The sequence below is a fragment of the Talpa europaea genome (assembly GCF_964194135.1).
Source record: "Talpa europaea genome assembly, chromosome: 6".
NCBI lineage: Eukaryota > Metazoa > Chordata > Mammalia > Eulipotyphla > Talpidae > Talpa > Talpa europaea.
The window spans coordinates 86,486,980-86,500,029 of record NC_140072.1 but is presented as its reverse complement, the minus strand read 5'-3'; the positions used below and the strand labels follow the sequence as shown (position 1 = coordinate 86,500,029).

At 37.0% G+C, this 13,050-nt stretch overlaps 1 protein-coding gene across 3 annotated transcripts in view; it reads left to right on the top strand.

The window, feature by feature from the left end:
• NBEA (neurobeachin) overlaps positions 1-13,050 on the top strand; it is a gene marked incomplete at both ends in the record, with an annotated part of 593,662 nt that overhangs the window by 532,419 nt on the left and 48,193 nt on the right. For all 3 annotated transcript variants that reach the window (XM_084235096.1, XM_084235095.1, XM_084235094.1), the window contains one exon: positions 8,994-9,146. In XM_084235096.1, the coding sequence (XP_084091222.1) occupies positions 8,994-9,146 (153 nt within the window). The remainder of the gene's footprint in view (positions 1-8,993; positions 9,147-13,050) is intronic.

The window sequence follows — 13,050 nt, the reverse complement described above, 5'->3', positions numbered from 1 at the left end:
CTATAGACCAATATCCTTTTCTTGATGAACATCAAAGCGAAACTTGCAATAAAATCCTAGTAAATGAGATTCAACAATGTATCACAATGATGTATATACATCATGATCAAATTGGATTCAACCCAAGGATGCAAGGATGGTTCATTTTGTATTTATTTACCCTCCATCATTTCTTTTTATTTCAGCTTGTGTTCAATGCAAACCAATTCCATAACATGAGAAGTTATTGTGAATCAAAGCATAAATACACAAACATAATAGACAATCCAAAATAGATGTATAGCATTCAGGCATGAAACAAAAGGGAATGTTCATTTCCACACACAGTAGTTTGAGGTTTGTTGGATAAAGTTGTTCCCACAGGGTTTCTAAACATGGAAAAAATGACTGGTTATCAAGACTACTGTGTCCATGTTACATACTGGAACATTTAAGGCTCAGTGTGTGACCATGTGAACAAAAAACTATAGGGAGTGCCTATTTTTATTTTTTTTTAAAGATTTATTTATACAAGAACTGGGGTGCAGGTCAGAGGTGCTGGAGGGTGAGAGAATTCACCAGAGACAGAGTGGGGAGCAGAACAGGCACACGGACCGAAGACACTGCTGAGGGAAGCATGGGGCGAGGCAAGAGAGGTCTGCTGCGCCATGTGGGTTTCTCCCTGGCCAGCTGGGAATAGAACCTTCACTACAGAGGCTGCGGACAGCATCACAGCTCGGCGCTCAACCCGCTGCGCCACCAAGGATGCCCAGTTCCTCTTTTTTTTTCTTTTTTCAGATTTACTCATTTATACAAGAACTGGGGTACAGGCCAGAGTTGCGGGGGGTGAGAGGATTCACCAGAGACAGAGCGGAGAACAGAACAGGCAGAAGGACCGAAATACACTGCTGAGGGGAGCAGCGGGCAAGATAGGAGAGGTCTGCCACACCATGTGGGACCCTCACTGGCCGGCCGGGATTGAACCCGCGCTGCAGAGGCCGCCGACAGCTTCACAGCACAGCGCTCAACGGCCTGCGCCACCAGGGGAGGCCCCCCCAGTGCCTATTTTTAAAGAGATTTCTGTGCAATGAGGCTGTTATGAAAAAGATTTACTTTCCAGAGTCAAGCTCACCTTGGGCTTAGAGCTAGGTTCTAACTATCTAAAAATATCTGCTGATAACAGAAACTGTTCCAAATGTAACTATTTTGATTCATAGCTTTAAAAAAAAGTATTTACAAAAAAAGTTTTTGTGAATATACTGCAAGTTAGCTTCCAGCCTTCACTTCTCAAACACCTGATTTATTTATGACATTTTAATTTCAAGATTTTTCAGTTTTATCTTCAAGCAGATCATCTTTAAAATTGTAAAAAGTGGGCCTCCCCGGTGGCGCAGCGGTTGAGCGCTGGGTTGCGAAGCTGCCCGCGGCCTCAGTGGCGCCGGTTCGATCCCCGGCTGCTCCCCGGCCACCGGAGGAGGGTCCCACATGGCGCGCAGACCTCTCCTGCCGCCCGCTGCTCCCCTCAGCAGTGTGCTTCAGTCCTTCTTCCTGCTCTGCTCCCAGCTCTGGCTCTGGTGAATTCTCTCACCCTCCCGCGCTTCTGACTGTACCCAGTGCATGTATAAACAAAACAAACAAACAAACAAATAAATAAATAAAACATGCCTCTATTAAAAAAAAAATTAAAAAAAAATAAAAAAAATAAATAAAAAAAAATAAATAAAAAATAAAATTGTAAAAAGTATTTACCGTTTGTACTAATAAAAAGCATTTTGAAAATGAGTTGAGGTCAATGTTCTTCTACTCTTTGGAATCAGTTTAACTAAATGAATCTGACACTCCTGTTGATTAGGAATACGTGATTAAGTACATAAGCAAAATTTCTCTGGGCCTCCCCTGGTGGCGCAGCGGTTGAGCGCTGGGCTGTGGGGCTGCCCGCAGCCTCTGCAGCACCAATTCGATCCCCCACCAAAGGCAAGGGTCCCACATGGCGCGCAGAACTCTCCTGGCAAGCCTGCTGCTCCCCTCAGCAGTGTGTTTCCTCAGTCTGCCTGTTCTGCTCCCCACTCTGACTGGTAAATTCTCCCCTCCAGCGCTTCTGACTGTACCCAGTGCTTGTATAAATAAATCTTAAAAAAAAAAAAGAATTTCTCATTATACCTAGATTTGGGGTAGATTCCTATCCATCATTGCCCTGGCACATGTCAATTACTACGTAAAAAGTCAAATGCAATGTCAAATCCAAAACTGCAGAGGAAAGAGTTCAGTTTCTAAGATAACAGTGACAGTTTAATAACATAATAGTTTATCTCGAGTAAGTCAGCATTAAATTAGTACTGCTGAAACAATACATTGAGATAATACATTGGCAGATAAGATCCCTACTGTCATGGGATTTCCATTACAGTGGACATGAATGTATAAGTAAACAAAGAATATAATAATTGCTATGCAGGAAATCAAAACTGTGTGGAGTCAATTAAAAATGACTGAGTTTTTGGGTTTTTTTGTTTTTTTGTTTTTTTTTAAGCAAAATAGATACTCTTAAGTAAGCAGACATCCTGGATTTAAAGTGTTTGGGTTTGATTTTTTACTTTGCCACCATTGCAGTGTAGTTGTTAGCAAATCACGTACCCTCTCTCTGTTCATGTCTGTTAAGTGGGAAGAATGAGAATCTGATGGAGTTTTTGTGAAGATTAAGAAAACTTATGGAAAGCACTTAGAATAGTGACAAGACATCGTGAGATGTAAATAAACGTACCTGCTGTCTTAAGTTTGAACAACCAGTGGTCATTTTAACTGATTCTTTGTCTCTGGAATACACTTACAGTATCATCATCTTCTTGGACATTACAGTTGAATCTCAGAAACAAAACTCTCTTATTCATTATTTTTTTAAGCAAGCAAATCTTTTAAATAATATAAATGTGATTGTAAATTATGGATTAATGTCCTGCATTTACATACTGATTTTAAATAAAAAGTGCTGCTTACAGCAAGATTTAAAACCAATAAAACTGAGGCATAGAAGTTTCTGCCCACTCAGCTGCCTCAGCAACTTCTCTGTAGGCTTTTTGTGATTTTGCTTTTTCTTCCTTCTGCAGCAAACAAACCTCAAACCTCCCACCTCTAAATTCCAGGGTTCAAACAGTTTTGATTCCTTATAATTCTGATCTTTTGAAACTTCTAGGGGCCTTGCATATATGTATTGATTCAGGAATTTCTTGGTGTTTGCTTTAAAAAAAATGCCTGTTTTGTGACAGTTTCACTACTAAAAATATGAGTCTCTTGATTTCTTCAAATGCTAAGTCTTTAGCAGTTTACACTAACATCTTAGTTAACCCTGACAAATGACCATTCTGGTTGGCCAGTGAGTACAGGAGTGGAAGAAACCTCCTTATTCAAGAGGTTGACCTGAACACCCTGGTGTTCACCTTCTTTTCCATTTAACTGGCCAGGAATGTTACCCCTGAAGTGTTCTTTCCCCACCATTCCAATCAACCAATGGGGCAGACCTTTCAGGGCCACATTCTTCTCCTTGCTGGCAGTCAGCTACCTTTTAGTCCCTTCTATCTACAATGCTGATATTAAAATGAAAAAGATTTTCCACCTCCTAAGCTTGGGTACAGATGTGCCCACAACTTTAAGCCTTTTAAACTTAATTAGAATAGTGAGATAACTCTTTTAAAGTGCAAAAGTTTAACCCCTAAAGCAAAAAGTTTACTTCTGGGTTTACCTTTTTTCTTTTGTTTAATAAAGTAGTTATTGGCACTTTTCCTTTCTTGAGACATTATCCCAGCCATCTGCATCTTTCCAGAAAATTTCTGATGACATTAAAATATTTTCACTAATATCTTCAATCTTTAATATTTAACAAGCACCAGCTGTGTACAAAGTGTAACACCAAAAGCTATGAGGGATTCATCAAAATATAACCCTTACAAAATAAGATTTATAAGTCTGTTATTGCCAAAACTGCTATTACTATAAAGTCCTGGGTTTCTTATACCCTTTTGAATTGAATTTAATGACATTCAGGAAAATAGAATTATAATAATAAGTAGGTTAATAATCACATTTATATGATGCTGCAGCACAAGAAAGAATAGGAAATAGTATGTGTGAAAAACAATACAAGCACCAAGACAGTTGAAGGTAAATTGAGACTCTTCAGCTATTTAAAATAAAATAAATGAATCTGTGTTGCTGTATGCATGTGGAGATATATAGAGAGAAATCTATCTATCTGTGTATGTAAGTATATTAGATATCTGTGTCCTCAAAGAAACTTATTTAGTCTAGTTCTAATGATAGTACATGAACACAAGTGATGGAATGTGGTAAGGGAACTCCCTGCCTTATCCCAGTCTATCACTTATAAATCTTCTTCCATTCCCAGCAACTTCAGGAGCTTACATTCCTTTCATGTTTCTGCAGCATTTGGAATTCTGTTATATTCAGTGTCTGTTGTAGTGCAGGCAGCAAGCAGGTTCTCTGTGGATCCAGGCAGACAGGTAAAGGAGAGTCCAGGGACCCTCATGGCTTTTTCAGACTTTTAATGATCTTTCTACACCATTTGTAGTGAGGCAACCAGGTGCAAGGCAGGCCGGGAGCCAGGAGACTGGCAGGCCTCCAGGCCTCCGGCAAATATTTACTGTCTCTGGACTCTGGCATCCTCTCATGGCCTCTTCCTCTCCTAACCATTCTTTGCCTCACTCTGCGCCACCATCCTCTGCCGCACTTATAGCCTCAGCCTCCAGGCTTAGGTGTGCACACTTACTTATGCCCACACCACACTCCAGGTGTCCACCATCAGGCATGCAAACCTGGAGCCCACACTCACAAGTGCCTCCAGCATTCAAGGCTGCAGGAGATAGCCACAGAGGCCAGCGTGCAAAAGCCTGAGCAATCTTCCTTTACGCTATAATGTCATATATAAAATGGATAATGTGAAAACAGCTTTTTTTTTTAAAGATTTATTTATTTATTTATACAAGCACTGGGTACAGTCAGAAGCACGGGAGGGTGAGAGAACTCACCAGAGCCAGAGCGGGGAGCAGAGCAGGCAGAAGGTCCAAAGTACACTGCTGAGGGGAGCAGCGGGCGGCAGGAGAGGTCTATGCACCATGCGGGACCCTCCTCCCGTGGCCAGGGAGCAGCTGGGGATCGAACCAGGGCCGCGGAGGCTTCGGGCAGCTTTGCAACCCAGCGCTCAACCGCTGCGCTACCGGGGAGGCCCTGAAAACAGCATTTTTTTTTTTATAATAAATTTTATTTTTATATTCCCCATACAATTGCAATCCCCTTATTTTGACCCCAATCCCTCCCCTCCCCACCCCCCCACCCCCCATAGAGTGTCTCTTGTTCATAGTTGTTTGTTGATTTTGATATTTTCTTTCTTATAGTTATTCTTTTTCCTGGTCCCTTATTTAAGTTTTCTAGATTCCTGCTATGAGTGAGACCATCCGGTATTTTTCTTTTTCTTTCTGGCTTATTTCGCTGAGCATGATCCCTTCCAGCGCCACCCATGTTGCTGCAAATTGCATGTGTTTATCTTTTTTGAATGCTGAGTAATATTCCATGGTGTATATGTACCACATCTTCTTGATCCAGTCATCTATTTTTGGGCATTTGGGTTGTTTCCAAAGCTTAGCTATTGTAAACAGTGCTGCTATAAACATAGGGGTGCAGGTGCTCTTTGGAATTGATGGAAAACAGCATTTTTTTAAAAAGCTTTTTATCTTTAAGTTGCCCATGTTTTCTCAAGCCATGAGAGTAAGATCAAAAGAAAATTGTTTTTCCTTAATGCTTAGAAATAATTGAATAATTGTTGTCATCATCAGCCTAGGCTACTATAATGTATTTGACCATAAACTAGGTAGCTTCCAAACAACAGAAATTTATTTCTCACAGTTCTAGAGGTTGGAAGTCCCAGCTCAAGGCTCCCAAATAGTCAGCAGGTGAGAGCCTGCTTCCTGGTTCAGACAGCCTCTGTCTTTTTGTCTTCACCTGGTGGAGAAAGGAAGCACCCTCCACCCTTTTGACCTCCACCCTCTTGACCCTATCTAATCCCAATTTCCTTCCAGAGACATTATCTCTTAATATCAGCACATTAAGGGATAGGATTTAAACATTTGAATTTTAGGGAACACAGACATTCAGTCTATAACAATTATGTACTTCTAAGTGCATTGAGTACAGATGTATAAGAAACACAATTGATACTTTTCTTCTACCTTCTAATCAGTCACCACATATTTATATACCTGTACCAAATTGCTCCTTCAATGCAATATGATATACACAGTCATGCTTACCCGGCTCAAATTTAAACTCAATGTAATCGTTGCTAACAGAGGAATGATGTGCTAAGACTCCATAGCCTAGTCTAATCCACCAACTAAGCTGTATCTTATCTGCAAACAAGGATGTTTATTTGTGTTTCGTTCAGCCTATTATCAAATTCCTCTTCCATGTTATAGTCACTGAAAGTTTACATTACGTATATGAATTTCACTGTAATCCCCCAACAGTTCATTGTAGGCTTTATGTCTTCTATATAGCTTGCTGTTAATATATATTTGCCCTTGGTATGAGTCATCTAATTAGCTCTCTGTTTTGTATGCCCAAGTACACAGCTTCATCCATTTTCCCTCTGTCACAGATCACCCTTACTTGATCAAGTCCCACAATATGTCCCCTTAGTCACTACACCCAAAAATTGTCCTGCCCTCCTCCATTCCTCCTGTTCTACTTGCTGCTGCTGGCTTCCCTTCGCCCTGCATGTTCATACAGATCTAGCTGCTCCACTCACCAATCTGTCCTTTACTTTGTCACCCAGTGTCTTGTTGTAAAGCAAGTAGATCATGCCCATGACTCTTCTTTAAAATGGTTGTCAGTAACACAGTCCAGATTGTCCAACTTGGCACAGCACTTCCTTCTTCACATGACTTCCTATACCTCCTACCATCTCATCTCCCCTCCCCCAATCATGATCTGCCCCCCAATATGTACAATAATTCACTCATACTCATTCTTGCCACTCCTTCATAATACTTCCTAATGATCCTTCTGCCCTTTTTCCCAGATTTATCTTAGCCCTAATCAAACTCAAATTTTGATCTCCAATGAAATCTTTTCTGACTTGCTCAGAGTTCCCTACTTTTTCCTCTATTCTTCTTTGTACTTTGTTTATCCTTCTTTCAAAGCTAGTTATAGGTGTTATAACCATTTGTTTGTATATCTACCCAATAGACCAGACAATGAGTTATTTAAACATAAGGCTATGTCTTGTTCATTTTGTGTTTTCTTAGCACCCAGAACAGTGCCTTTACTATGTGAATAAATATTAGAGACTTATGTATTGGAATTTAGAAAGATTTCTTTTTTTTTTCCCCCAAAGATTTATTTATTTATTTATACAAGCACTGGGTACAGTCAGAAGCGTAGGAGGGTGAGAGAATTCACCAGAGCCAGAGCGGGGAGCAGAACAGGCAGGCTGACGAAGTACACTGCTGAGGGGAGCAGCAGGTGAGGGGAGGAGAGGTCTGCGCACCATGTGGGACCCTTGCCAGTGGCCAGGGATCGAACCAGTGCTGCAGAGGCTGCGGGCAGCTTCTCAGCCCAGCGCTCAACCGCTGCACCACGAGGGAGGCCCAGAATTTAGAAAGATTTCTATTTAAATGGTTTAAATAAATGAAAAACTATAATTCTTAAAAAGTGAAGTTTCACTTATTCAGAAAACTAATATGAGTCTGTTCATGTTCCCATAATGCTGAAGAAAATAAACGTTTATTATTTTATGGTTCACATTTATTATCATAAGACTAGATAATGATCAAATTCTTATATAGCATTGCTAAGATAAACATCCATTTATGTTACAACAGATAAATGTTGGTTGTAGTGGGAGAACACATAAAGAGAAAGCTTTTGTGTATGCTTTTCTTGAAAGTATAGTATCCAATTTATTCGAAACCCACAGTGTCTGGTATTTTAAAAATTTTTCTACATATCCCTAGAGAAGACCATAGCAAGAGTCAAATTTCAAGTAATATGCTATCAGTGTTGATCATGTTGCACAAATAAATATCCTTATGTTTTTTAACAATATAAGTTAATTTAATCCTCATCTTGATATTTGAAAATACTGATTTTTTTCATAGTTTTGGTGGTATAGATAAAATTATCATGGTTTTTCATTTTCTCCCAGTTAGTATTTTTTAAAAAGGGTGGTGGGAGGCAACAGATAAAAAAATCATAAAATCAGTTCATTTCTGTAAGATTTATTCTAAAATAGCATAAGCCATATATTAAATATTGTGCACCAATAAAGTTTTCCTTACTTTTTCTATACATATAACACAAGTTGATTTTGTATCTAATTTATAAAAAACTTGCTAGTAAAGTAATAAGCATTAAATATTTTCACGTGCATTTCATTATTTCAGTGTGTTTAGTGGTTGATATAAAAATAATATATTTTCCCAATAACAAGATAAAACTGAATTTATAGAAGCCTCATATTATAATTGCCAGCATAGTCAAAAAGAAAATTAGAAACTATTTCATGATTTTTTAACCATACTGGTAACAACTTTGTTTCAGCTTGCATAGTTCATTAATAAAATTTTGAAAAGGAAAATAAAATAAAATTTAGAAAAGGAAAGTTATTGATCAGCATGGATTTGTGTGTATATACATAGCTTTAAATATTTTTACTAATGCTATTGTGAATTGCTAATTCCTATACCCATTTCTATTAAGTAATCTGTGACAAAAATAAGGTTCAAAATCTTACAAATTGTCATACATATTGTTCAAGAATAATGTGTTTCTTCTCTTCCTAGACTCTTACCTAAAGAAAGGTAAATGAAGAATAGAATCAAGAATAAAATATTGGACATAAGTTAAAAAAATTGTTTCAGTCAGCTTATAGTAACAAGTTAGAAGTTATTAGTTTTATTCAACTGATTTTTAAGTTGTTTAATCTGCTTCATTTTTATTCCTGGCAGGAACTAATTCCAGAGTTTTATTACCTACCAGAGATGTTTGTCAACAGTAATGGATATAATCTCGGAGTCAGAGAAGATGAAGTGGTGGTAAATGATGTTGATCTTCCCCCTTGGGCTAAAAAACCTGAAGACTTTGTACGGATCAACAGGATGGTAAGAAATTTTGGTTTTGCTTGAGCAGTCATCCGGAAGTAAAAATATTCTACAGTTTGTTTGACTTCTAACAATTAACAAATTGTCATTTAACATCACAAAATACCAGGTTAAAGTTGCAAGGGGGGGGGGAAGGCATTTTATTGTTGTCTTTGACAGTGTTCTGAGTAGATTTTCTTTTTAGGAAGCCTAATAAAGACATGGTAATTCAGTTATATCTGCTCCCTTAGGAGAAGACAATCAGATGAACATCTGTTGACTGATGTAACATACTCTAAAATGCCCAAAATAATGTCCATTCCTTATTTTTGTCTACTGAATAAATATGTACTCTTTTCACTCATAAAACATTCAAAACAAAATAATTTACATTTATGACATATTTGTATGTAAGAAACTTTAAGCTGTGAGACAAATTTTTAAATGCAATATATTTGACTTGAAGATAACACCCTTAGTAAGCATTCCTAGGTAGAAAATGTCACAATTCTTAAAACATACATGGCAGATATCTTAGTATTCAAATAAGAAATGTGCAAATAGAATGTTTGTATACGAGAATTTCATGCTATTAATATATTTTTATCAGTATTTGAGGATATTTAAATCTCAAAGTGGTGATGTATATGGAAATGAGCCACTTCACAAGATAACCTTTCTAGTGTACTATTGTTGTCATTTGAGGAATTATATCAATAAAGTTAATGACCTAAAATAAGTTTTTTAACCCTATTTCACTCACTTCTAATTTTTTCCAACTTTCTCATAAATATGTTTTCTTTTACACCATATATAGTCAAATCAAAATCCAAATAAGGTCCACTTATTGCAATGGAATTCACATATGCCTTACCCACCTTTTTTTTTTTTTTGGTCAAAAGCTATATAATTCACATATCATATAATTCACCCAATTTAAAAAAAAAATGAGTTGTGCATCTATCACTACAATTAATTATGGGACATTTTTATCACCTTATAAAGAAGCCCAATATACTTTGGAATCTTCCGTTTCCTCATTTCCCCCAATAAGCCCTAGGCAACTGCTAATCTACTCTCTGCCCCTATAATTTACCTATTCTGGACATTTTCTCTCTATAGATGTAGTTGTTCTGGACATTTCATATAGACAAGTTCATATAATATGGTTTTCTTTCCTCTCCTGTGTGAGAGGGGAGCAAGGGAGACCTTCACTGTCAGTCACATGCTCTCTTCTATTTGACTATATTTTCTATCTTTAAGAATTATTTTATTTTTTATACATTTTAGAAAGCTAATGCTAATTTAATACACCTATGTTTAAAAACACTGTATATATAATCTGCAACATTGTCTTCCCCTTTAAGAGCATATGTATGACACAGATTTTATGTAAGTTTTCTCTCATTACTCAATCTATAAATTGGCACTTTCAGATGCTTGGTGTTATTTCATACTGTCTTCTTGAACAATAAATTATTACTTCAATTTATAGTTAACACAATGGGTTTTTATTTCCATAATACCTACTTCTAAAAACCTGTGCTTAATTTCAGAATTGGTAGTCCATCATCACCCTACTCTATTTACTTCTATTTCATTTATTTCTCCTCTAATTTTTATTATGTCATTTCTTCAACTTGCTTGTGGCTTTGTTTTTTCTTATTTTTCTAATTCCTTGAGGTGGGAGATAAGGTTATTTATTTCAACCCTTTCTTGATGTGGGCCTGCATTGATTTGTACTCCCCTCTCAGTAGAGTTTTTGCTTAGTAGAGCTTTATGATTTATTAATTAACCCAGTAGTCTTACAGTAGTGTTTTGTTCAGTATCCATGTATTGGAGGTCTTCCATGTGTTCTTGAGGTTGATTTCTATTATGATACCTTTACGGTCAGAAAAGATGGTTGGTATGATTTAGATTTTCATCAATATATTGATACTTTCCTTGTGACCCAATATGTCATCAATTCTGGAGAATGTCCCATTTGCACTTGAGAAGAATGTGTATTCAGCTTTTGGGGGGTACAGTGACCTGTAAATGTCTATTTGGCCCATACTTTCTAATTCTTTGTTGAAAGCTGTTATATCCTTGTTTATTTTCTTTCTAGTTGATCTGTCCATTAGTGAAAGTGGGGTGTTGAGGTCTCCTACCACAAATATGTTTTTTCCACTGTTTGTTTTCAGAGTTGATAGTAATTACCTAATATATTTTTTGTGATCCTTCATTTGGTGAGTATATACTAATAAATGTTATATCTTCCTGCTGTATTGTTCCCTTAATCATTATATAGTATGTACCTATCTTTTGTTACCTTTTTTAACTGGAAAATCATTTTGTTTCATGTAAGTATGGCTGCTCCTGTGTTATTTTGGGTCACATTTGCTTGCAACATAGTTTTTCAGCCCTTTATTATGAGTCTATGTTTATATCTGGAGTTCTAGTTGTTCCTAGAGACAGCAGAAGGTTAGATTCTGTTTCCTGATTCTGTTTCCAGATTCCTGGTGTCTTAATTGATGAGTTCAGTCCATTTACATTTTGAGTAATTACTGATATATAAAAGTCTATTAATGCCATTTTGTCCTTAATTTTTGTGGTTCTATTTCCTTTTTCAGTTCTTTGTGTATGTTTCTCTCTTTGGTGTAGACAGGAGACCTTCTTTCAACATTTCTTGGAGGGAGTGGGTCGAGTGTTTGCAGAGTTTGTTTTTGTCTGAGAAGACCTTTATTTCTCCCTCCTATAAGAAGGACAGCCTTGTATGATAGTGTTCTTGGTTGGTAGTTTTTATCTTTAGGTATTTGGATCACATCATTGCATTCTCTCCTTGCCTGTAGTGTTTCCTCAGAAAAGTCTGATGTTAGCCTGATCAGAGTATCTTTATAGGTTCTCTGCTTCTTACCCCTCGCCAGCTTTAGTTCTTTCTTTGTATTGAACTCTTGGAAGTTTCACTACTCTATGCCATGATATGAGTCTCATTTTGTTTAGGTACCCTGAGATTCTTTTGGTTTCCAGGATTTGTAGATTTACTCCCTTCTCCAGGTTCAGAAGTTTTCCTCTATTGTTTCTTTAAATACATTTTCAGTTCCCTTCTTTCCATCATTGCCCTCTTCTTACCCATCTGGTATCCCTATTATTGTTATATTGCCAGATACTTCTCAGAGAGTTTCTTCATTTTTTTTTTTCTTAGTTCTCTCTTGTCTTTTCTACTTGGATTCCCCTAATGGCAGGAATGCTATGATTATATAAGGGGGTAGGTAATGTGAAGGAGGTGTGGGACTTTGCATTTCCAGGTGTGAGGATATGCTGGGCATTCTAGATAACATGAGTCAAGATATTTGACTTTCCCAATAGGGTATATTCTCAGCAATCAAAACCTGTTTGTGATGCCATTATCAATCACAAAGAAGTGCAGAGAATTTTTATGAGGGATATAACACAGCCAACTTACCAAGTTTCTAGGAACAAGTTAATAGTTAATCACAAAAGGAAGTAGGAGGAATAGAAAAAAAAGGGTGATTAGAATTTAATTCTGCTTAATGCAGTTTTTGTTCTAGGGAATCCCACTACATTTATGCTGCAATATATGTTCCAAACACCAAATAATAAAATAACATTGAACCACAACCTGTTTATAATTTGCTTTCTATTTCTATGCACAGATGACCTCCAAACACCTAATTTTGACTCAGTTTTATAATTCATTTTTTTAATCAGTGGCACTATTGCATAGTATCACCACATAAGATATTTTAAGTCTCATTTTCTTATAAATAGCTGATTCTCACCAAATGGTTTCATATAATTTGGGTTTTAAAAGAAGTAGGAGATTAATCATTAAAAGATACAGCCTGAGAAGTGATTGCTATACCGTAAAGACAATTTAAACTCTACATTTGCCTTCTTACTTTAAGAGAAAATAAAACACATG